Source organism: Camelus ferus, chromosome 9 (genome assembly GCF_009834535.1).
Source record: "Camelus ferus isolate YT-003-E chromosome 9, BCGSAC_Cfer_1.0, whole genome shotgun sequence".
Taxonomy (NCBI): Eukaryota; Metazoa; Chordata; class Mammalia; order Artiodactyla; family Camelidae; genus Camelus; species Camelus ferus.
The window spans coordinates 56,726,479-56,750,462 of NC_045704.1; the positions used below are offsets into that span (position 1 = coordinate 56,726,479).

General features: G+C 49.8%; 2 protein-coding genes across 10 annotated transcripts in view; one reads left to right on the forward strand and one right to left on the reverse strand.

Moving 5' to 3' along the window:
- Nucleotides 1-23,586, forward strand: part of ATP2C2 (ATPase secretory pathway Ca2+ transporting 2) — a 72,917-nt gene extending 49,331 nt beyond the window's left edge. For 3 of the 5 annotated variants that reach the window (XM_032486879.1, XM_032486880.1, XM_032486883.1), the window contains 17 exons: nucleotides 4,409-4,533; nucleotides 4,682-4,779; nucleotides 5,389-5,490; nucleotides 6,865-6,954; nucleotides 8,880-8,981; nucleotides 10,774-10,930; nucleotides 12,005-12,175; nucleotides 12,923-13,020; nucleotides 13,119-13,169; nucleotides 14,223-14,389; nucleotides 14,866-14,934; nucleotides 15,024-15,140; nucleotides 15,539-15,595; nucleotides 16,252-16,399; nucleotides 17,682-17,780; nucleotides 17,942-18,083; nucleotides 20,231-23,586. In XM_032486879.1, coding sequence (XP_032342770.1) covers nucleotides 4,409-4,533; nucleotides 4,682-4,779; nucleotides 5,389-5,490; nucleotides 6,865-6,954; nucleotides 8,880-8,981; nucleotides 10,774-10,930; nucleotides 12,005-12,175; nucleotides 12,923-13,020; nucleotides 13,119-13,169; nucleotides 14,223-14,389; nucleotides 14,866-14,934; nucleotides 15,024-15,140; nucleotides 15,539-15,595; nucleotides 16,252-16,399; nucleotides 17,682-17,780; nucleotides 17,942-18,083; nucleotides 20,231-20,379 — 1,942 coding nt within the window. In that variant the 3' untranslated portion in view covers nucleotides 20,380-23,586. Of the gene's footprint in view, nucleotides 1-4,408; nucleotides 4,534-4,681; nucleotides 4,780-5,388; nucleotides 5,491-6,864; nucleotides 6,955-8,879; nucleotides 8,982-10,773; nucleotides 10,931-12,004; nucleotides 12,176-12,922; nucleotides 13,021-13,118; nucleotides 13,170-14,222; nucleotides 14,390-14,865; nucleotides 14,935-15,023; nucleotides 15,141-15,538; nucleotides 15,596-16,251; nucleotides 16,400-17,681; nucleotides 17,781-17,941; nucleotides 18,084-19,437 lie in introns of all 5 variants that reach the window. The other 2 variants (XM_032486881.1, XM_032486882.1) reach the window with 2 other exon arrangements.
- MEAK7 (MTOR associated protein, eak-7 homolog) overlaps nucleotides 10,760-23,984 on the reverse strand; it is a 39,976-nt gene continuing 26,751 nt past the window's right edge. For 4 of the 5 annotated variants that reach the window (XM_032486884.1, XM_032486885.1, XM_032486886.1 and 1 more), the window contains exons 8-9: nucleotides 19,676-19,754; nucleotides 18,079-18,689 (exon numbers count right to left, since the gene is read on the reverse strand). In XM_032486884.1, the coding sequence (XP_032342775.1) occupies nucleotides 18,592-18,689; nucleotides 19,676-19,754 (177 nt within the window). In that variant the 3' untranslated portion in view covers nucleotides 18,079-18,591. Of the gene's footprint in view, nucleotides 12,646-18,078; nucleotides 18,690-19,675; nucleotides 19,755-23,984 lie in introns of those variants that run through there. The other variant, XM_032486888.1, reaches the window with a different exon arrangement.

Below are 23,984 nucleotides of genomic sequence, written 5' to 3' on the forward strand. Positions count from 1 at the left end.
ATTTTATTCTTTTTTATGGCTGAGTAGTATTCCATTGTATAAATATACCACATCTTCTTTCTCCAGTCATCTGTTGATGGACATTTAGATTGTTTCCATGTCTTGGCTATTGTATATACTGCTGCTGTAAACATTGGGGTGCATGTGTCTTTTTGAATTATAGTTTTCTGCAGATATACACCCAGGAATGGGATTGCTAGATGATATGGTATTTCTTTTTAGTTTTTTAAGGAACTTTCATACTGCTCTCCATAGTGGCTGCACCAATTTGCATTCCCACCAACAGTGTAGGAGGGTTCCCTTTTCTCCACACCCTCTCGAGCATTTATTGTTTCCCCACGTAATGATTCTAATAAGGGACTAGCCCACCCCAGGTCCCCATGGAGGATCAGAGATGAGCGGGGGAGGCAGGCTCTGTGCAGGGTGTGAGCGACACTGCTGCAGATTTTCTATGACTGCTCAGGGACACGGGGTGCCGGGGGTTGTCACTAACAGGGCGTGTCCCAGCGGAAGGGCAGCTGGTGACCCTCCTGGGACATGAAGGAGCCACATCAGGCCCCTTATGGTTTCCGGAGGGTGACCTATTTCCACCCCTCACCCCTGCTGCTGTTGCTGTCCAAGGTCAAGGTGTTGGCAGGGCTGTGCCCCCTCGGAAGGCTCCAGGGGAGAGTCTGTCTCATGATTTCCTCTCGTCTCTTGGTGTTATCGGCCATCCTTGGGTCCCTTGGCTTGTAGATGCCTCACTCCAGTCTCTTTCTCTGTTGTCACATGGCCCCTCTTGTGTGTCTGTCCCTCTGTCCCTTCTCCTCTTGTAAGGACACCAGTCATACCAGACTAGTGTGGGCACCCTAATCACCTCCCCTTAACTTGGCCCCATCTGCAAAGACCCTATTTCCAAGGAAGGTCACATTTATGGGCATGAGAGGCTGTGGAGGGGGGTGATCAGGACTTCAGCGGGTCTTTTTTGAGGGACACGACACACCTCGTAATACTGAGGCGGGGCTGCTGGGATGGTTGGAGGACAGACTCATCAGAGTTGAGGAATCCGAGGAAGCCAGGGTGGGAAGGACCAGCAAATGGATGTGGATGTTGAAGTTGCCAAGAACATGATTTGAGAGAGGCTAGGCATGTTGGTTCTAGAATCTTCGAGAAACTGAAGGGGGCATAGCCAGGGTCTACTGACGCTGGGTCAAGGTTGGGGGAAGGGTCGAGAGGACCACATGACCTTGTTCATCATGGCGCAGCTCCATGGGGCAGACTCATCTCCATTTCACAGATGGAGAAGCTAAGGGTTAAGCTTACGCACTTGGCTGTGGTTACAGAATCAGGGAGTGGAGGAAACAGGCTCGAAACCCCATGTCTTCTGATCCAAAGCCAGGGTCCTTGTCAGTACCCCTGGCCACCTCTCATTGGGGCAGGAACCCTCCTGCAGGGAGAGCCACCACTCCCACTCCCTGTCCTCCGGGCTGTGGCACTCGGTTTATTCACCTTATAAATATTTGCTGAACAACTGCTGACTCTCTGCCTGCATCATCCGGTGATGGTGGAGCAGAATCCCAGAGTCTGCAGGCTGGTGGGGAAAGTCAACGTGGACAATTTAAGTGAATGCTAGCAAAATAGTCACAACTTCTGATCAGTGCTCCCAAGGAAGCGACTGCTGAGAGAGAGATTAAAAGGGAGGGAGGGACGGGCCCTGAAAGGGTGGCTGGGGAGGTATCTGAGGAGTTGGAGTTGGGAGACGCAGAGCCTGAGCAGACAAGATGGGGTGGGGGTGGGGGTGTCAGCTAGAGGACTGATCCTGTGGAAGCCCCCGGCCCCTTTTCTCTGGATTCGCATCACATCCCCAGAATCCTTCTCAAACTCCACACCAGACTATCTCTATTATTCTTTGGAGCAGAGAGATGAAAAGTGAAGGTCATTCCTGACATAGAGACGGAAGGCGAAGGGAGGTGTGGACCCCAGCTTGTTATGAGGAGAGGGAGTGGGCAGCAGGCTGCGCCGTGGAACGTGGAGTTTGAGGCGAGGCAGGGCATCTTGGAAGAGTCGGACACTGGAGAGCGGGGTTCTTAGAAATGAGCCTAACTAACCTCCCCACATAAGCATCCCTGGGAGAGCTGGCCAGTGCTCTGACTCAGGGTCTGGCTGGTGCCTGAGACTCTGCATTCCAAATGTGCTCCGGGAGTGCTGATGCTGCTGGTTCCAGAGGTATCTCTGAGCAGTGAGGCCATGACTAGAAACTCCCCTAGTTGGGGTTCCAGGGTAGAAGGCTGAGCCCCCAAAAAGGGAATTCAGGTTACTCAGCCTTCAGAGGCAGGTGCAATGGCAGAGGGTGAAACCTTGCTCACGAGGGGCTCCTGGAAAAAGCAGAGCTCTCAGAAGCCATGATGTGTAAGAACCTCCCCCAAATAAGGATGTGCTCAGTTCTGTCTTATAAACCACGATGAGTTCCAAGAGCCACAAAGACTATTAAATATTTCCAGGTAAAGAGGAAGAAAGGCTCCTGTGTCCACCCCAGCCTCACCTCCCCAAAGTCATTTCTGCTTTCTTAACCTCCCCTTCCTTCTCCTCGTCCCACTCGATCCATGGTGCATTTGTGATTGAGAGATAATAGACTCTGTTCGTTTCCCTTGTGACTTTGAAAGGACTGGGGTTTCTTCAGTTTTTAGCAGAATTAAAATCACTCAAAGCCTCTAAATCGTTAGGCAGAAACTGCAGGCTAGCTGGGGAGGAAGAGATCCTCCAAAATAAATAACATGAGAATCGTTCTTTTGAAAACTTTATCCCACTTCCCTCTGCCTTGAGTGACATTCAAGATGACCCAAGGTCTACTTGCTTTTCCTGGTCTGCTCTAATCTTTATGAGTTGGCCAATTAATGTTTTATTATTTTGAAAGCATCCAGGTGCAGGCAGCACCCTTCCCCTGCCACGTTGGAGGAAAGCACTCATGATAACCCTTTACAAATGTTTGCCTAACTCGTCTTGTCAGCCTGTGCCATAAAACCAAGGAAGCCTTCCTGTTGTCACATAGAAACAGGACACAGCCCTGAAACCAGATTCAGTCATCTTGGTTTATATAACTCATCCCTGAATGCTCCATTGTCCCTCACCATTCATAGATTCATATACCATATTTCTTTGATTCTAAGATGCACATTCTTCTTCACATCTTAACTTCTCTGGAGCCAGACTGCTTCTTACAAGTGTTGCAATAGGAAAGCACTGTTTCATTGATTAATGGGCAGTATGTTTCCCTTTTCTTAGTAATGCCCTTCACAATTAGCAGTGCCTTAGAATTGATGAAATACGGTAGCCGCCTGTGGCCTTGGTTGCTGGGGCTTTCTGATTCTTAACTGACCTGTGTAGAGCGCTCACTTCCTGCTAGGCCAGCCTGGGTTTGGGCTCTCACACTTGCTGTATAGTCACTCACTCCTGTTTGTTCATTCAGTGAGTATTTACTGAATACCTGTGGGGCTCGGCTGGGTCTTGTAGTGCAGAGGGTGGACCGCAGAGGGGTGGGGTGTGGCAATGGTCACCACGCAGCTCTGCGCCGTCTGCCCTCGGCTCTGCAGCCTCCCCTATCAGCCTGTCATCACTGGTGAGACACAGATCAGCCTTCTGCCTCGGTCAGGCCCGCTCGGGAGTGAGGGATGGGGAATCAGCCAGCCCCAGTGTTTTGGGCCCAAAATTGAAGCAGAAATAGTCTCCTCTTCACAGCCCACCACGTGTTGACACAGGAAGAGGGTCTGTGCTCAATCGCCATGCAGATGCCCGAGGTAGAAGCTCACTGGTTCAGCTTGCTCTCATCTAATCTAATTAGCTGTGGTTGTGGGAGGGCGGGGTCACAAGGTACAGAAAGAGTGGGCAGGGGGTCCTAAGGAACTGAGTGACACCAAAACGTCCTGCTACACTAGGTAAAGGCATAGCTGTGCCACTTCCCCTCCTTCAACATTCATCTCCTTATCTGATTTTCTCACAGGAAGCGTCTAAACCATTAGACCAATTTAAAGTAAAAGTCAAGGGACCCAGGGAGGACCCTCTGAACCAAAAAATTCTACTTTCCACTTATTGCCTGATTCTGGACATTTCTTTCATAGGGCCCAAGACTTTTCTAACAGATGACAACAATTTTATTTCAAAAGCACTTAAACAGGCAAAACAACGAACAGACTAATTCACACTAAAGTGTGCATGTCTGATAGGAGAGCAGGGTTTTGCAGGGGGAAGCTCAGAGCAATGGATACCGATGAAGGAGGCAGGTATATCATGGCACTGGGAAAGGAGACTAGAACAGAAAAGTTGGGGAAAGCACAGACAGGCCCCTCCAGGTAAAAATGTTGTTAATGCCAGTTGGGATTCATGTCATCCTTAAGTGTATGTTAAAGGTGAGCCATCTGGCCTTTCCATCCAGCCTGGCTGTGGCCGCCATTCCAGAGGGCCTGCCCATCGTCGTCACAGTCACGCTGGTCCTGGGAGTGCTGCGGATGGCCAGGAAGCGGGTCATTGTGAAGAAGCTGCCAATCGTGGAGACTTTAGGTGAGGGACTTCATCTGGTTGGAGTCTTACAAATTGGCCTGAATGGGTGTTTTGGTGCCATGATAACTCAACCTGGGTGGTTTGGAAGCCTGAGAGTTGGTGGCGACCACTCCTCTTCCCTCTAAACTCTGATGTCTTCCCACACCAGGTTGCTGTAATGTCATCTGTTCTGATAAGACAGGGACTCTGACTGCCAATGAAATGACTGTCACCCAGCTCGTCACGTCTGATGGGCTCCACGCCGAGGTGAGTCCGCATGAATTCACGAGGTTCAAGACCAAGTTCTGTCCCACCCAACCTTCCCTACCCAGAGAAAGCACATGGAACCTTCCAAAAAACAAAAGAGAAGGAACAAATGGGAGTTAGTGGACAACTTCCTTGCTACAAATAGCAGCAAAGAACACGACTGGTGGAAGGTAGCCCCCTTTGGTTGGCACGGTGCTGCACCCATGTTTTTGTATGTTGTCCGCGGTTGCCTTCACACCACAACCACGGATTAATGGCAACAATCTGCACGGGCTGCAAAGGCTGAAACACTTGTTATCTGGCTCTGCAAGGAAGAGCTTGCCCACCCCTTCTCTAGAACATAGGCACTCTGGTTTGCTACTACTTGACTTTCATAACCGTCAGTTTTACTGTCTATAGAATGTCCCATTGCAGTTTACGGAAGCCTGGCCCTTGGTGAGGGAGCCTGATTAACATGTAATCCTGCAGGGAACACCATCACGCTTGAAGCCTTGCTCATGGCTAGGACTGTGTCCTTGGTAATGGATCCCCAGAAAGAAGATCAGGGTCACCCAGGGGAGCGTATTTTGGACTCCTAGTGACACCCTTTTCTGTGACTTCGCCCTGCAGGTCAGCGGAGTTGGATATAACGGCAAAGGAACTGTCTGTCTTTTACCCTCAAAGGAAGTCATTAAGGAGTTTTCCAACGTCTCAGTGGGCAAATTAGTGGAGGTAAGTGTCCAAAACGCCATCGTGGAAATAGATATGCATTTAAAACACAGTTGATGGGGATTCTCTCTGGAAAGAGAGACAGCAGTTGGACCAACTGGTTCCGGGTGACAACCAGGCCACACCCCAGTGGTCAGGTTGCCACAGCGGCCGGGATACAGAAGGGAACATGGGAGACAAGAGAAGAGCTAGGAACCCCTTCCCCATCCCTGCTTGCTGGAAGGGGACGGGGCTCCAGGAATGCTGGAAAATAAGCACATGATGAGTCGTGCCTGTTGTGATTGTCAGTGTTTGTAGTATGAGCAGTACCCAGGGTCATAGGAGCTCACATCCCCCCGTGAGGTCTGAACCCAGTCTTCCTTTATCAGTGAGCACCCCTCTGCACAGCTCCCACCTCCATGGTGACAATTATTACAGCAACCCTGCAAGGCCTGTTCCATTATCTAAGTTGTGCAGATTAAGAAATGGGCTCAGAGAGGTAACATGAGTGTCCAAGATCACACAGCAGGTGGGGAGGGAGCCGCGATTCACCCCCATGTTCTTTTTGTCCATTTGTTTCTACTTCCCTTTTTCCAATTATTATTTTAAATGGAAATATAAGTCACACAGCACAGAATTCACCCTTTAATTTTTTAATTTATATGTTTTTAGTATATTTATATGTTTATTTACATTTATATATTTATATAGTTTATTTGTTTTATATATTTTAATTTTTAATTCAAAAAAATTTTAGGGAGGGGTAATTAGGTTTACTTATTTACTTTTTAGAGGAGGTACTGGGGATTGAACCCAGGACCTTGTGTATTCTAAGCATGTGCTCTACCACTTGAACTATATATACCCTCCCCCCATATATATTTTTTTAATGAAGGGTCTGGGGATTGAACCCAGGGCTTCATGCATGCTAAGTACGCACTCTACCACCCCACCCTCCAAGAATTTACCCTTTTAAAGTGTGCAGTTCAGTGGGGTTTTGTACATTCACAAAGTTGCTTAGCATCACCACATCTGATTCCAGGGCATTTGTCACCCCAAACAGAAACCCTGTTCCCATTACTGGTCAATTGCCATCACTCCCACTGGTAACCACCAACTCTGCCTGCCTTCCCACTGTAATTCCTCACGAAGGCTTTGTGACAACCAACACTCAGCAGAGTCAATAATTATTTACTGTTTTTATTTTGAAGAGCGGGGACTCTGACGTATACTGACAAGTAAACTTGTCCCTCACCCCAACCCCAGCCTCATCTCTGAAAATGGGTCAAGCCTTCAGTGCTGGACCTTTTCATGTGCCTAAGTAAGCCCAGGACTCCGGCAGGTGCAGCTCCAATTATTAACAAGTGACATTCAGAAAACACCCCCCTCCACTTTCAGGCAGGCTGTGTTGCCAACAACGCTGTCATCAGGAAAAACGCTGTCATGGGCCAGCCCACAGAAGGCGCCTTGATCGCCCTGGCAATGAAGGTAGGAAATCCTTGATGTCTGTGCGGGGAATTCTTCCCTCAGAGCCAAATTAGTGGCAGAATTCAAGGTCCTGTCTAGCGAATCAGGAATGGGGAAGCTTAGCAATGATGGGAGAAAACAGCCTGGACATCCTCAGGCCATCCCCGACTGTGAGGGAGATGTGCTCAGAGGTGCTGCGTGGCTGGAAAGTTCTTTAGGCTTCTAAGCCCTGTCCGGCGAATCCATAAGAACCCTGTGGGCTCAGACCCCACCCCGGGGCCCCCAGCACAGTTCCTGCTCTCACCAAGCCCCATCCAGGAGGGTCTCCTTCCTTTTAATACATTCAGTTGGCTCCAGGGCTCCATGGTGGGACCTGAGCTCTGTGACTTTGAGAAATGCTCCCCACTGTGTGCTGGCTTCACGCACTGCCCTGTCATGCATCCATCCGTCAGCCTGTCCCTCCCCTGCATGAGACCAGGGCCCCTCACTGCCACGCTGGGTGGGCGATGGGTGGGACGGAGGGTTTACCTTTCAGTTAGTCCTTGTGAAGCTAAACACGGTGCTTTCAGAAATCGTTACACCAGATTCTTTTCCTTCCACTCAAGAAATTCCTGGGTGCCAGTAACACCAATTGCAAATTCCTGCCCCATTAAAACAGTCTGGGCCAGCCCTACTCGACAGCTCCGCTGCCCAGCTGGGAAGGGACAGCGGGCCTGGCTGTCAGAGCAGGAACAAAACCCTGGTGTCCAGAGTCTGCCCTCCTCCCCGCAAGGCTACCCTGCAGCCTAGACAGGGCAGGGGTTCCAGAACCCTGTCTCCTCTCCGTGGGATGGTTTTACTCCTTCCTGGGTCTAAATCATGTAAGGGACCTGGTTTTACAAATAAACAACAGCTGACAAGTCTTCAGTGCTTCCTGAGTGACAGGCAAGTTCTCCGGACTTGTGTTTATCCTCATTCAGCCTCAAACCTTTTCCCCGCCAACGCTCCCTTGTTAGTTTCCTAGGGCTGTGGGAATAAAGTCCCACCAGCTGGGGGTTAAAATGACAGAAACGTATTCTCTCACAGCCCTGGAAGTATGAGCTGGATGAAGGTGTGGCTGGGGCTTGGCAGCCTCCCCCGGCCTCTGGCTACTATGGTGATCCTAGCTGCTCCCTAGTTTGCAGATGGATTACTGATCTCTGTCCTCACGTGGCCTTGTCCTCTTCTTAGGACACCAGTCCTACTGGAGTGGGCTCCCGCTGATGACCTCGTCTTTGCTATACCTCCAAAGACTATTTCCAAATAAGATCCCATTCCCAGGCACTGGGGGGTTAGACCTTCAATGCATTTTTGAGGGACACAATGCAAACCACGACACCCCCCTCAGGAGACTATTTAGATGGTTTTTTCCCCTATCCACTCCTCCCAGGAGATGTTAATACCATAGATATACTATATCTGTTCATGTGCTGTGGGCACATCTGTGCTTGGTACATAAAAGCAGTAGTTTTTTGCCCCCTAAGAACCATTTTCACCCCTTAAGGGGCAATGGGATGCCCAGGTTGGGACTGGTTTTCAATTGGGGAAACTGAGGCTCAGGGCTGTCAAGTAACTGGTCTGAAAGCCATCAAAGAGCGAGCGAATGTCAGGCCTGGCAGGGACCTGAGGCGGTGACAACAGGCCACTCACTATCCCGGGGCTCCTTCTGGGGGAATTGCTCCATCTTCAAGCCTGAAACATTCCTCCTAGCAGAAACCCCACAGGTTTCAGCTAGAAGCTGTGGCAAAGAACATCTGGTTCTGCCCCTGGGACAAGAGAAAAGAGATTTTTTCCGGTTTCTCTGAGCTTAACATTTGGATTTCTCATCTGCCTGAGGTGGTTTGAATAATTAATTTAAATGGACTGAGCTTTTGCATGGAGATTAATTTAGGCTAACTCACTGAGAACCTCCCATTTTATTATCCCAGATGGACTTAAGTGATATTAAAGATTCATACGTGAGAAAAAAAGAGATTCCATTCAGTTCCGAGCAGAAGTGGATGGCAGTACAGTGCAGCCCCAAGAGTGAGGTGAGTTTACCTCTCTGCCCTTTTGCAGCTCCCTCACCTCCCCCATAAAGCAAAATGCAGACATCTAGAGAAGACTTTTAAGTTCCCGGCTACTCCTACAAGCTTCCAAATATATGAAAATACAGTTGATAGCAATTAAACCTTCAATTATCTTGGTCCTCTTCGGAGATGGTCATCTGAATCACTGGACCAGCAGTACCTCGAAATTTGTTAGAAATGCAGATCCTCAGGCTCCATCCCAGACCCACTGAATCAGAAATTCCAGGGGTGGGACCCAGTAATCTGTGTTTGTTGGGGATTCTGATGCAAATTCAAGTGTGAGACTCACTGGCCAACCATGTCATCACTGAGTCATTACTGCTGGAGTAACTGCATGTTCCCGCTGGGAACACTGACCCCCGCTGCGAACTTGGGATCCTCTTTCCGCATCCCTGTGCTGAGTTCTTTACACACTGGAGCTCATTTAACTGTCACAACAGGGGAACCATCCTTCATTCCTGTAGAGGGATCCGGGAGGCTTATCCCAGCATCCAGCACAGATGGTGTGAACAGTGAGCTCGCATGTGTGCACGTGTTATAAGCAACCAGGGGGACGTATGCCAGACTATGAATGACTGTCCCTGGGTAGGGATTCAGCTGACTTTTTTTCCTCCCGTTTTTTTTTTTTTTTTCTTTTTAAATTTTCTGTAGCTTTTAAGATTTTCTACGATGAAAAAAATTTTTTATTGCCGTCCACTTTTTCTCCAATCTTTCCGTTTTCTCTTGCTCTCTCTGGAATCTAACACATCTCACCCATCCTGAGACTTTCCATCTCATTCACGGTGGTAGACGTCTCAGCCAGCTTATTTCAGGCCTTTGCCTTGAGTGGACAGGCATATAAATTCTGGGTGTTTAAGAGGAGTGCTTGATTTTTTTTAATGTTTTAATACCTTCAAAACTTATTTTCCCCCAAAGGCAATGGTAATATATTTTCAATGAAAAAAATTATAGAAATGTGACTTTAAAAAATGGAAACTCCTGATAATTCTGCCCGTCTTCCCTCCCTACCCACCCCCGACCCATGCTAACTCCCCTTAACAGTGTGGGATGGTGTTCCAGGCTCTAAATGTGTGACTAGCAACGCGTGAGGTGGTGGTTTCAAAACAAGGTCACGCTATATACAGAGTATGTAATTTGCTCTTTTCCCTTAAAATGTTATCTCAGACAGCTTTCCGTGTTAGTTCACACAAGCTTGTTCATTGCCCACTGTAAGCAGGCAGGCGCTGTGCTGGGACTGGTGTTACAGTGTGACCCCCAGTGACAGCGCCTGCCACCTGGAGCTCACGGTCTCTGGGATACAGCTTATCTAATATACAGGAAAAGGGTCAGCTGCGCACGTGGGCTCACTCTTAGGAGGCAAGTGCGGCTGCAGACAAGAGAGAAATGGTGCCTCTTCTCTCCGAAGTCTACCTGAGATTGACGTCTAGCAGTCACACACTTAAAGGCACAGTGCTGGCTGGGATAAGACCAGCTAATGAAAAGTGGGGGTGCTCTGAGCGACATGAACAAGGGGGCCTGATGCAGAGCAGGGGTGGTTTGGGTCAAAGATCAGCCTTGCACCTTAATGGGTTGCATGGCATTCCATCGTGTGGATTTCCTGTAACCTGTCCTGTACTGGTGAACGATGACGGTCCAGGATAACTAACCCCTCCGTGAACATCTCTGTGTGGATGAGCTGACGGCCACCAAGAGCTGAAGCAGCCAATGACAGCGGATTTTTTCCCTTTTGTTTTGTTTTGTTTTTTTTTTCAAGGAGCAGGAAGATATTTACTTCATGAAGGGGGCCTTTGAGGAAGTGATTCATTACTGTACCATGTACAACAACGGGGGCATCCCTCTGCCACTGACGCCTCAACAGAGATCCTTCTGCCAGCAGGAGGAGAAGAGGATGGGCTCGCTTGGCCTGCGCGGTCAGTGCTGGGCTCTAAGTTTGCTTTCATATGCAGGGCTCCTGGTCAGTAAGGTGCTGGTCAGAATGGCATCAGGCGGGTGCTAATGCAAGTAAAGCCAGCATGGACTTTCCTGGGCAGATGAAAGACAGGAAGCCCCCACCCATCCCCGGCGCCAGATGATGCCAGATGTTAATCCAGATGCAGCTCAGGTGTGCGAGAAAAGGTCCTGAGTTTTCTAAGGCAGACAAATGGCATGCCCCAGAAACATTGATTTTCCTGACTGGTCATCTTGCTTACTGCTCACTGTCAGGAGGACACAAAGCTCTTGTACGTAAATGTACATAGTGTCATATGTCAGTGTCTTGTACAGTGTCTGTCCGTTTTCAGAAAAAGGGTCTAAGAACACTCCAGAACACGTGCAATCCCTCAGGGCAAAGTAAGAAGCGTTGGATTGCCACATTGATTTCCCTTGCCTTGGTTTTCCCCATCAGGGAATGGTAATTACAACTTGCTAGCAGCTTGCTGACAAGTGTATAAGGTGAGGCCATGGGAGCTGGGACAGAGCCTAGCCTAGCAGGGCGGGGAGGGTCACTTCGGGAAAGAGGGTGTCCCCTTGCACCACTGGTACCAAATAAGGACTGAGGGGGATGCAGCTGGAATTTCTTGGCCACAGCCTCCCTCCAGCATCAGTAAGGTGACAAAGCAAGGTCACTTCTTATGCCACCCCCTTTCAGAGCACTTGTCCCCAAGAGCCGGGGCAAGCTTCTGTGCCACTGACCCAGAGACCTCTCTATCCATGTGGCCCTCGTATGCCATCCCACAGGTATCCTCATGGCTGCCCCTCCTGGGGTGGGGTCTGGGACTAGACCACAGTGGACAGAGCCCCGTTTCCCCGGGCAAGCTGTCTCCAGCTCTGCTTTCCACTGTGGGCAAGCCGTCAACAGCCATGCCCCACACGGGCCTGACACCCACTGGAAAGGTCTTCGCCTTCCCTTTGTGGTCCAGGAACTTAGTGCCCAAGCCTCTTGTAGACAGAAGAGGGTCTGGGACACAGAGGGGCTGGGGCTGACTGCAGGCAAACATCTTCTGCAGTGCTGGCCCTGGCTTCTGGGCCCGAGCTGGGGAGGCTGACGTTTCTGGGTCTCATTGGAATCATCGACCCCCCGAGGGCTGGTGTGAAGGAAGCAGTACAAGTGCTCTCTGCATCAGGCATGTCCGTGAAAATGATAACAGGAGATGCTCTGGAGACAGCCTTGGCGATAGGTAACTGGGGAAGGGGGTGGAGGGTGAGGGTCGCTACCACTGGTTAATCCTTGGTGGTCCTGGTCGGGAGAGCTCACAACTCCCTTCCAAGTGCCTGGAAGAGATTCTGAGGTTCAAGGACCAGCATCCCACCTTCTGAGGGGGTGTTCATCTTTAAGATGTCGGCAGGTGCTCCTAAAGAGGAAAAGACCTGTGCGTACCGAAAACCTCCTGTGTGCCAGGCCTTTCCATCCATGATCTCACCTTCCCAGGCAGCATCATTCCCAGTGCAGGGTTTCCAGTCTGGCTTCTGCCCCTAGCGGTGTGCCCTTGGCAAATCACTGAGCCACTCTGACCCTCAGGGTCTTCATCAGCAGAAGGCTAGCAACCCTCCTCCTCCTGCTTTACTTATTACTCTTAGGAGGGCTGTCACACCTTGGTTTTCTTCTTCTGTCTTGAGGCAGCCTGGCACCTTGGAAGGATCATAGACTCTGGAATCAAACAGAAAGAGCTATGTCAGTTTCCAGGACTAGCATTTACCAGCTCTGTGACCTTGGGAAAGTCACTTCCCTCTCGGTTTCCATAAGGCGTTTGTTGCCAGTTCGTCCTGTGGCTAGAATTAAGATCACATGCCATAGCAGGTGGGCTGTGACTGGGGCCATCGTGGCTGCATTCATGTTATTGGTGGCCAAGGCAGGGCCTGATGTCAGGTGGGTGGAGGAAGGGGCGAGGGCCTCGGAGCAGTGAAGGACTGTCCCCACCCCACAGGAAGGAGCATCGGTCTGTGCAACGGGAAACTGAACGCCATGTCCGGGGAGGAGGTGGAGAGTGCGGAGCAGGGCGAGCTGGATGAGCGCGTCAGGAAGGTGGGGTCCTCCCAGGTTCAGAGGAGCCAGGGGGTGGGGAGCGGTGTTTCCACCTCCGCATTCACTGATGGCCGCCTCTTTCCTGTCTCTGTATCCAGGTGTCTGTCTTCTTCAGGACCAGCCCAAAGCACAAACTCAAAATCATAAAGGTCAGCTGTGTTCCTCCCTCATCCCTCAGGGCACAGCCCAGGATGGCCACAGCAGTCTCTGGGGAGGGCAGAACTGGGACCCCATGCCACATACACCAAAAGCAGGGAGCAGGAACTGGGTGGTGCCAAGGGAGAAACACAGGGCCAAGCCTTCACTGGGCAGGTGCCCTTTGGCTGCACCTGGAGTTGTTAATCAACTCCAGGCCTCAGTTTCCTCATCTGTAAAGTGGGGATAATGTGAGTGACACCAGCTGATTCACAAGGTTGGGAGAGAACGAAATGAAGCCAGGCCCATGAAGCTCTCAGCAGGTCCCTCGCCCAAAGCAGGTGCCCAGTAAAGAGTTGACTTAACCTTCTGATTGTGCATAAAATGAAAGTGTGGGAATGAGAGACCCCTGCAAACGTGTGGTTTTCCTGCACACGGGTGCTTTGAAAAGTTGCTATTTAAGGCTTGTGTTTTTTCTTTTATGCAACTTTGGGATATTTTTAGTTCTAGAGAATAAAGCTCTATGTAAGTCATCCTGCAAAGAAAATGTTAATGCCTACTAGGCACCTCATGGGTTCAGGAGAAGAGTTGTTAATTATGATTTGCTAATGGTTGTTGACTGAAAAAAAAAAAAAGCACAATGCGAGAGTTGAGAGTTAAGTTTTATCTGGGGAAAAATGAGGACTACAACCAGGAAGAGAGCCTTAGTAAAGAGGGTATGTGCCATCAAGGACACATTTTGGCAGAAGGTTGCTGCTAGTCACAAATGATCTTAGAGATTTCCTAGATATGAGAAGATGCAAGAAAATTGGGCTCATAAAATCTCCCCCTGAGAGTATCTGAAGGCTCTTTCTGCCAGTTTTTCCCAGAGCACAGAGCACCTCATTCCCTATCTCTGCCCTGAACTCCCTCCAGGGTGAATCGAAGGTCAGTGACTGCAGTGGCTGGTGACTTCATTGTTGTAGGACCAGATGGCGAGCCAGTTATTAGTTGGCGTGGTGATGCCAAGGAAGGTTCTGGAAAAGGATGGTCCTCATGCTGCCTCCACTGGTTTCCTCTTTGCAAAGGCTTTGCAGGAGTCGGGGGCGATCGTGGCCATGACAGGGGATGGAGTAAACGATGCTGTCGCTCTGAAGTCGGCAGACATCGGGATCTCCATGGGGCAGATGGGGACGGACGTCAGCAAGGAGGCCGCCAGCATGATCCTGGTGGATGATGACTTCTCAGCCATCATGTAAGTTGCTCTTTAGGTGTTTTTTTTTTTTTTTTAGTGGCAAAAATGCCTGGGGTGGCAGCCCTGGGATCTGCTCTGATGGATATACAAGGTGTCCCTGGGGCCACCCACTACTGAAAGCAGGGTCATGGGGGCCTTTTCTCCTTGGGAATCCCCAAGGGGCAGCGTGCACTTCAGGAGCCCTGGGCGAGGGCTGGGTCCCTGACTTGGATGAGAGAATGACCTATAATCTTTGGACGGAAGGGTAATTGTGGCTTGGAAGACCAGTCCCCAGGAACTGATGTCAGCTACTAGGACATCATCATCCTCTCTTGGTATGTCTCCAAGAATGCCAGCAAGGAGAAACAGGGATGGAGGGGGGGCAAGGATGACATCACCTCTGGGTGACACTGTCACTTACTTTAGCAGCTGCCCAGAGCTGGCTGAACTTTCCCACCAGGCCCTCTTTGTGATAAATGCTTTCTCCTCTCTTGCAGGAATGCAGTGGAGGAAGGCAAGGGGATTTTTCATAACATCAAGAACTTCGTCCGATTTCAGCTGAGCACGTAAGTCAAAGCCAGCGTACCCCAGGGTGCCTGGTGCTGTGCGCGCATCTGGGAGCAGCTGGTGATGGTGCTGTGTGTGTGCCCCGCAGAAGCATCTCAGCCTTGAGCCTCATCACTCTGTCTACTGTGTGCAACCTCCCCAGCCCTCTCAATGCCATGCAGATCCTCTGGATCAACATCATCATGGACGGGCCGCCGGCACAGAGGTGAGGCAGCCAGCTGATGGGAACGTGGAGAGAGCAGAGTGGGGGACACAGGAGGCAGTGCTTGGGTGGGCAGGCAGGCAGGCGGATGGAGCTTTCTGCCCCTGTGCCTGGAGTGCTCTCCCTGGGCTACCCGCATAGCCCTCTCTTCATGTGGGGTCACTGCCTCCAAGAAGTCCTCGCTGATTACTTTTTTAAAGTGAGGTATAGTTGATTTACAACGTTGTTAATTTCTCCCTTATTGCTCTAGCAGCAGCCTCCTCCCTCCCAGTCACCTTGCCCTGCTTTATTTTTCCCTAGAAGGGAACATATGTCCTGGTTTACCTGATCATAATTCATCTCCCTTTTGGAGGCAAGGGTTTTGTTTTGTTCCTGGCTCCCACAATGGTGCTTGGCCCTAGTAGGTGCTCAGGAAGTGACTGGGTGAACAGAAGAGTGAGGCTGGCTGAATGCTGCAGGTGGGTGTGCTCGGGAAGCCTGCATGAGTAAGCGAGGTGCTTCAGTGCACTGGAGCACGTAGTGGGCGGTATTCTCGGTGCAGCTGAATTGTTACCATTAATCGTCACAAGTGACAGCTGGCCAGAGGGTCCTACTGTTTCCCCCCATGCCCAGCGCAAGGGTCCCCTCTCCTACATGCTCTCCTTCAGGATGGGGCTGCGAGCGAAGCTGGACTCTGCAACATCTGCTCAGAGAGGGCCTCGCCTCAGCCTCCTCCCACTGATGGGAGCTCTTCAGTGGGCAGGGCTGGACCCCCTTTCTCCTGGCCAGACCCACCCTGGGGTGGGGGTGGTGTCTAGGTCATGGAAATTGCCTCTGAGGAACAACCAGGTGTGGTTCAGGACTACGTGGTCAGCTAGAGGGTGTGGGTTTTTTGTCTCCAGGCTTGGGGACAGGTGAGGGTGGGGTCCAGGTTAGGGGCACCCAGAGGAGCCAAGGGGCTGGGTGGTTAGGGAGACGGCCCAGGACATGAGACAGGAGGGGCCGGGGAGGACCTGGAGACATTGTCACGGCCTGTCCAGGCCTCTGACAGGGACCTTCTCCAGGTGTCCTTGTGTATTTAACCACTGCACGTCTTTTCAGTGGTTTATTTGTGTCCGGTTTTTGTTTTGAGCAGCTTGGGGGTAGAGCCGGTCGACAGGGACACCCTCCGGCAGCCACCACGCAACATCAAGGACACAATTCTCAGCAGAGCCCTTGTCCTGAGAATCCTCCTGTCAGCCACCACCATCATCAGTGGGACCCTCTTTATCTTTTGGAAGGAGGTAAGGGATGCCCTTGTGGGCCCATCAAGCAGGTATTCGGAGCGTCTGTGTGGGGCAAACATGGGGCAGGGGGTGGAGGGGAGACAAATGGACACACTCAGGGGGAGTGGGGTGGGCATGAGGAGCTGACCTGCAGAAGGGAGGTGAAGCCACATAGGCAGCGAAAAAAAATCAGACTTTTGTCCAAATGCCTCTCCTACGTTCTACTGTCACCAAGGAACAATCTGAAATCTACTAAAAGCAACTCGTGTCTGACTCCCAGGAGGTGATTTGGGGGGGATCTTATTGTGGGTCATCTCGTGACCTACAGGTGCAGGCAGCTCTGCTGCTGAGGTCAGTGACCCAGAGGGAGAATTAGGTGATCTGTCCAGGTAGTTAGACCCCAGGTCACCCAAGGGCAGGACAGATGGGACACTGGACAACCACCCAGTTTTTTTCCAGCACTCCCCACCGCCCCTGCCAGAGGGGCTTGGCTCTTTCCTGCAACTCGCCTATCCTGGAAGATGGTAGAGGCGCTGCCTTTGTCCAGCCCTGGGCTGGTGGGGGAGGCACAGGCTTTCCTGTTCTAACACAGTGGTCCTCAGAGTGAGGTCCCCACATCCCTGGGAGCTTGTGAGATGCAGATGTCCAGGCCCCACCCGAGACCCCTCGAGTCAGACTGTTTTAACACCACCCCCCTCCAAGGGGCATCTCCTGAGAACCTCTGGTCCAGCAGATGCACTCAGGGAGGAGTGTGACTGCTGTCTCTCACTGGCAATGGGGTAGTCACGTGAGAACTGCCAGAACCTTCTCCCCAGGAGTCGTTCTCACCCTTGGCTGCAGCCCCACTGCCACAATGTCAGCCAGAATGAGTCCTGACTTGGGGGGGGGTTGGGTGGGGGGAGCCGCTTGGTTCATTCAGCCTCTGAGGCCCTAGCTCTTGGTGGGGGCGGCGTCTTCTGCTTTCAGTGTAGGAAGTGACATTCTGCTAAGTGGGTGTCACTGTAGAGGGGTCACCTCCTAGAAGGCAACATCACCTACTTTACATGTGCGAGGTTTCCACCCCCTCATGTCAAGGGCAGCTGAACTCCCTCAGGAAGGGCTGATGGCCCCTTACAGTGCTGGGTAGCGCAGGGTGGGTGGGAGCCACACCCTTGGGCTACACCAGTGGACCCAGTCCTAGTAAAACTTGAACCCACTGCGGCCAGGACAGGAGTAGCAACACCAGGCCTGCACTGCGCATGCCAGCTCCCTCCCCAGGCTCTGGGTTAGGGCCGGCTCAGCCTGTGTCCTCGCTCTCCAGATCCCGGAGGACAAGGCGAGCACCCCGCGCACCACGACCATGACCTTTACCTGTTTTGTGTTCTTCGACCTCTTCAACGCCTTGACCTGCCGCTCCCAGGTGAGATGCCGCTCCATTCCCCCCCCCAGCCCCTCCTGCCCTGGTCTTCCCAGCAGAACCGGATCCGGTTCTCACTGCCGGAGTCTCACAGTTCTGCTTGGAGGAGCTGCTTCGTGGAGGCACCTCCAGGCATGTGATGGCCGTGCCCTTCTCCTCCACAGACCAAGCTGATATTTGAGATTGGTTTCCTCAGGAACCGCACGTTCCTCTACTCCGTGCTCGGGTCCATTCTGGGGCAGATGGCCGTGATTTACATGCCACCCCTGCAGAAGGTCTTCCAGACAGAGAACCTGGGAGCGCTCGGTGAGTGGGAGGGGTCACTGGGACCAGAGCCACCTGCACAGGGCAGCTGCAGAGCTTTCTAGGCCCACGGTCCCTACGTGGGGCCATTCTGTCCTCAAAGGACTAGGCTCATGCCTGGGCATCTGCACTGGGTCGGGGGCGATGTAATGGGGGCATGGAGAACTCGGGAACCACGGAGGAGGAGGCACCAGCTAGGAGTCGGAGGAAAGCAGAGGGGGTTCAGCATCCTAGCCAACCCCTTGCCCCTGGGGCAGGAGGCTCAGCTCACAGCAGGTACAGTGAGGCCCAGGGGTGACACCGGGATGGGCTACAGTCTGGGCTCAGCCTGTGACATGCCGCAAGCCCCCAGCTTAGAGGTAAGTTTGCCCCTTCAGGGGTTTTAACAGGGTCTGTGTCTCTGGGACCCCACTTTCCTGGAGGACAGGAGTGGGACACACATGCAGTGACCAGCTCTCTGGACCCCAAGCACACATGCCATGTGCGGAACTACAGTGACTCCCCTGCATCTTCACCAGGCTTCCGGCAGATCCCCATTCTTTGGAAGCTGCCCAGGTGGCTTGGCCTCCTGTGTCTGAAGCAGTAGTAACAGAAGTGGGAGAGGGTCGCCTGGAAAGGGGGTGACCAGAGCATCAGGAAACTGCCCGCCCCGTCCTCCTCCCTTCCTGTGGCCCTAGCTTTCCTTTGGCCGATCCCACTGGGAAGCCACAGGGCAAGGGGGCTGGTGAGGCAGCCTCCCAAGCAGACTGGTGGGGGGGGGGTCCCCACTCATCCAGAAGGATTGCGAAATGATCAGTGGCATCTGAGGTGGTGGAAACAAGAGCTCTGAAAACCTGCAGGCGAGACTGGAAACTCAGCTTTTTCCTCCCCCAAAATCTAAAAGATAGGGTCCCTGGGGGTTGCCCTGTGGGCACAGACCAAAAAAAACCCAAAAAGTGTTTTTACAGGTGCTTCCATCCATGGAGGATTATGTCAGCTTGTGAAATCTAAGGAAAGTGCCAGGACTGTGCCTGAGCACAGTGTTTGCCAGGAGAGGGGTTGAGGGAGAATTTAGGGCTCAGTCTGCTGGGGCGAGCCAGGGGGCTGGACGGGGCGCCTGGCGTCTCTTACAGCTGACGTTGGTAATACCGCCCCACCCAGCTCTGAGCCACCTGGAAAGACCAGTTGGTCCTTGTGGAGCTGGCTCTGCAGGCTTTTGGATCCTGAGTTGGGGAGATCTCTGCCCCATCAGGGGAAGGGAAAGTCCTGGGCCCCTGACCTCTGTCTGCAACTGAGAACCAAGCGTAGGGAACCTGAACTCTGCAGCCAGGCCAGCTGGGCACATCCTGCACTGACCTTTCTTTTCCCCTTTTGGCAGATCTATTGCTTTTAACTGGATTGGCCTCGTCTGTGTTCATTTTGTCAGAGCTCCTCAAACTATGTGAAAAATTCTGCTCCAGAGCCAAGAAAGCCCAGATTCACCAGGAAGATGTATAGTGGCCCCTGACCTGTATAATATCTCCTAAATCTATTTTTTTTTTTTGTAACTGTGGCCCTCCCCTCACCCTGCCTCTTCCAAGGGGTATTTTTAGGACATCATGACATCAGGTCCTTACCTGGTTGTTCCTGGAAACCAGCAGGAAGATCCGGCCCCGTCCAGAGTCCATCCATCACGCTCTCCCGCTGGGCCCTGGGCTGCACAGGAAGCACCTTGCTATTTATTAAATCACAATGATTTTTATTAACCACATCTAGCTATGTATTGTCCCATAGTTTGATGTGCTGCAGACCCTGGTGCAATGGGAAGACTGGCGGGCTGGGGACAGGCCCCAGGCTTCTGGTCTCTCTGCCCGTTTGAGGCCCCATCTCCTTACCCCTAAAATGGGGGCTTTGGGTATTTTTGTTAAGTGCAGTGCCAGGGGCCTGATGATTTTGATTAGCACTTTCCTACAAGTGGCCAGGTTTAACCCACAGCCCCATGGTCATGACCATGTATGTGGCGAGAAGCCACATCCTGGATGGCCTAAAGGCCAGAGGGGAGAGGAAAATAGCTCAGTGGTGCAGCACATGCTTAGCATGCACGTGGTCCTGGGTTCAATCCCCAGTACCTCCATGAAAAAAAAGAAAGCCTCAGCTCTTAAAGCTGAACAGTACATGTCCTTTCCCTCCAGAACCAGGATCTGGAATAGTCCTCTCCTGCCTGAGAATGGGCCTCATTTCCCACTGGCCCCGAGACTGTCAACACATGGCCACTGTCCCAGCTGAAACGTGGCAGAGCAGAGGGGTCTGCAGCCTGGCAAAAATGACCACAGAGAACTAGAAACAACTCCATCTTCCACATGAGGCCACAGCTGCTACCTGCCTGCCCCACAGTTATTAATCAGGGCTGTCCAGAGGAAATCGAAACCAATAGGATGGAGAGGAGAGAAAGACATTTGTTCTAAGGAATTGCCTTACTCGATTGTTGGGCGTGGCAAGTCTGACTTCTTCAGGGCAGGCCGGCAGGCTGGAGACTCAGGAAGGAATTTTGTAGCTCAAGTCTGAGGCAGCCCTCAGGTCTGGAGATGGAATTCCTTCTTTCTCAGGGGACCTCAATCTTTTCTCTGAAGCCTTCAGCTGATAGGATAAGGCCCATCCACATTCTGAAGGTTATCTGCTTTATTCAAAGTCTACTGGTTTAAAGGTTAATCACGTCTAAAAAGTCCCAGAAACATCTTGGCACTGTGGCCTAGTCAAATGGACACATAAAAGTAATCATCACACCCAGCTGCCCAGGGTGGTGACAACCAGACAGGGTGAAGGTCCCTGCAGCTCCCAGGCAGAATCCACATTCCTCCAAAGTAAAATTCACACCCTTGGGGGAGGTCACAATGCTCCTCCACCCACTAAGTGACACCAGAGCTCAATGTGGAAACATACATGTGCCAGCCCCGCAAGAGGACGATGGAGGAGGCTGGCTGGGGAGGACACCTTTGGTGCAGGGGTGATACCTGCCCACAGCTACCAACCTTCAGCAACCGCCCAGATGTGAAGGCCAACTCCCGTCACACACAGCCGGCTTCCCTCTGAGTCAGGGACACTTCCTGCTGCCCCTCTCCCTTTTCAAGATTCTTCAGCAAATTGCTGGCCCAAGAAAATGCTTCTCATTTAAAAATAATAGTAATAAAAATAACTAGGGTTGACTGATACTTGAAATAACAACAAAAAGAACTCGTAACCCTTACTTGTACCATACAGAACAAGCCAAGGGACACTACAAGTGGAACGGCTAAAACAGTAAAGCTTTCAGAAGGAAAAATGGGGACAGGCTCATTTTTACTAAATAAGCCACAAAGTGCTAGCCACAGAATATATAATGGATCAGCTGGATTACACTCAAGTGAAGACCCACTTCTCATGAAAGATGTACTAGAGGGAACAAGACCACTGAGAAGCTTTGCCTGATTTATATTTATAGAACTCTACCCATCAATAGCACCAAACAGGACCGGTCACCAAAATAAAGAGTGAAGAGCAAAAAACAATGATGTCAAAGGCAAAAATGGAAAAAAAAATCAATCTCACAAAAAGCTAGTTCTTTGAAAAGACCAATGAAAGTGTCAGTCTTGCCAGAGGAGCATCAAAGGAAACCAGATACAAATTACTCATGTTAAGAACCAGGGATGGTGTATCACTACAGACCCCCTCAAGATTGTCCAACAATAAGGGAACATTAAGAACAATGTTATGCACATAAACAAGTTAAATGAAATAAACCAAATCCTTGAAAACCACAAACTAAACTCACTGAAGATAAAATAGATAATCTGAGTAATCTTACAATTAGCAGAAACACTGAAGCTGTCATTAAAACCCTTCCCAAAAGGAAATCTCCAAAACCAGATGGTTTCACTGGTAAATTTTACTAAACATTTAAAGAAATAATAATCCTACACAGTCCCTTCCAGGAAATAAAAGTAGAGGAAACACTTCTCAACTCATTTTATGAAGCCAACATTACCCAGATACCAAAACCAGACACACAGTACTACAGACCAACACTCTCATGAACAGAGACACAAGAATCCTCAGTGAAATATTAGCAAATTGGATCCAGCCATATGTAAAAAGTACAAGACACCATGACTAAGTGGGTTTAATCCAAGATTTCAATATTCTTGGATTAGTTCAATATTTAAAAATCAACGTAATCCACCATGTTAATAATGTAGAGAAAGAAAATTAGTCATATCAGTTGAAGCAGAAAAGCACTCATGAAATTCAAACCCCATTCATGATAAAAAAAAAAACAAAACAACTCAGCAAACTAGGAATAGAACTTCCTGAACCTAATAGAGAGGTTCTCCAAAAACAAACAAAAAACAAAAAGAAACAGACAAACAAACCCTAAGGCCACCATCATACTTCCTGATGAAAGACTGAGTGCTTTCCCTAGAAGATTAGGAACAAAGATGTCCAGCCTCACCACCCCTACTCGGCATGGTGACTGAATTCCTAGGCAGTGCAATCCAGCAAGAAAAGAAAACTGAAAGGCATTGGAAACAAGATTTGAAAGGAGAAAATAAAACTGCCTCATTCACAAGTGGCACTGTCTATGCAGAAATTCCAAAGGACTCTAGAAACAAAAACCTTTCCAGTAAATGAATCTAGGAAGGTCACAGATAGAAGGTTAACAAACAGAAATCACTTGTATTTCTATATACTGGCAATGAATAATTAGAAACTGAAATTTACAGTTTAGTACCATTTATAATGACGCAAATTGAAATACTGAAGTATAAACTAACAAAACATGGTTAGGATCTGTCTGTGTGCTACAGACTACAAAATGCCAATGAAAGAAATCAGAAAACCTTAAAAAATGGGGAGACATGCTGTGTTCATATGGAAGACTATCTAGTAAAGGTATCAGCTCTCCCTAAATTGGCCCACAGATTTAACACAATTCCCATCAAGAGCTCAGAAGGATTTTTTTTAAAAGACGTAGACAATCTTATTCTAAAATTTATATGTAAAGATAAAGGAACAAAAACATTTCTGAAAAAGGAAATGTATTTCCTGATTTGAAGACTTACTGTCTAGCTACAGTAATCAAGACAAGGTAATACTGGTAAAGTAACACACACAGATCAATGTCACAGAACAGAGGCCAGAATTAGCCCCACACAAGTCATTACCCATTTATTTTTGACAAAAATCCAACAGCAATTCAGGGTGCTGGAACAACTAGACATCCATAAGCAGAAAAGAACCCCTCACACCTTCTACAAAAATTAACTGAAAATGGGCCATAGCCCAAAACACAGAAGAAAACAAAAGAGAAAATCTTTGGAATCTAGGGTTAGGCAAAGAGTTCTTAGACATGATACCAACGTACCATCCATAAAAGAAAAGAAAAATTGATAAATTGAATTTCACAAACATTTTCAAATTTTACTCATGAAAGTTACAATTAAGAGAATTTTTTAAACCCACATACTGAAAGAAAAACACTTTTCGGATCACATATCTAACAAAGGACTTAGATCCAGAATATTTTTTAAAACTCAAAACTTAACAGTTAAAAAAAATTTAGAAAAAGAGGAAAAATCTTAAATTGAGTCTTCACCACAGGGGACATACACATGGTAAATAAGCATAGGAAAAGATGTTCAATATCATTAACCAGTAGGGAAATGCAACTTTAACCCACAATGAGATTACACACCTATTAAAGTGGTTAAAATAAAATACTGACAATACTAAGTGCTGCCAAGGATGTGGAGCATCTGGAACTTGTATATATTGTTGATGGGGATGTAAATGCTGCAGCCACTCTGCAGAACAGTTGGGCAACATCCTGTAAAGTTTAACATACACTTAGCATATGACCCAGCAATTCTACTCCTAGATACTGATCCTAAAGATGACTTACATTCACACAAA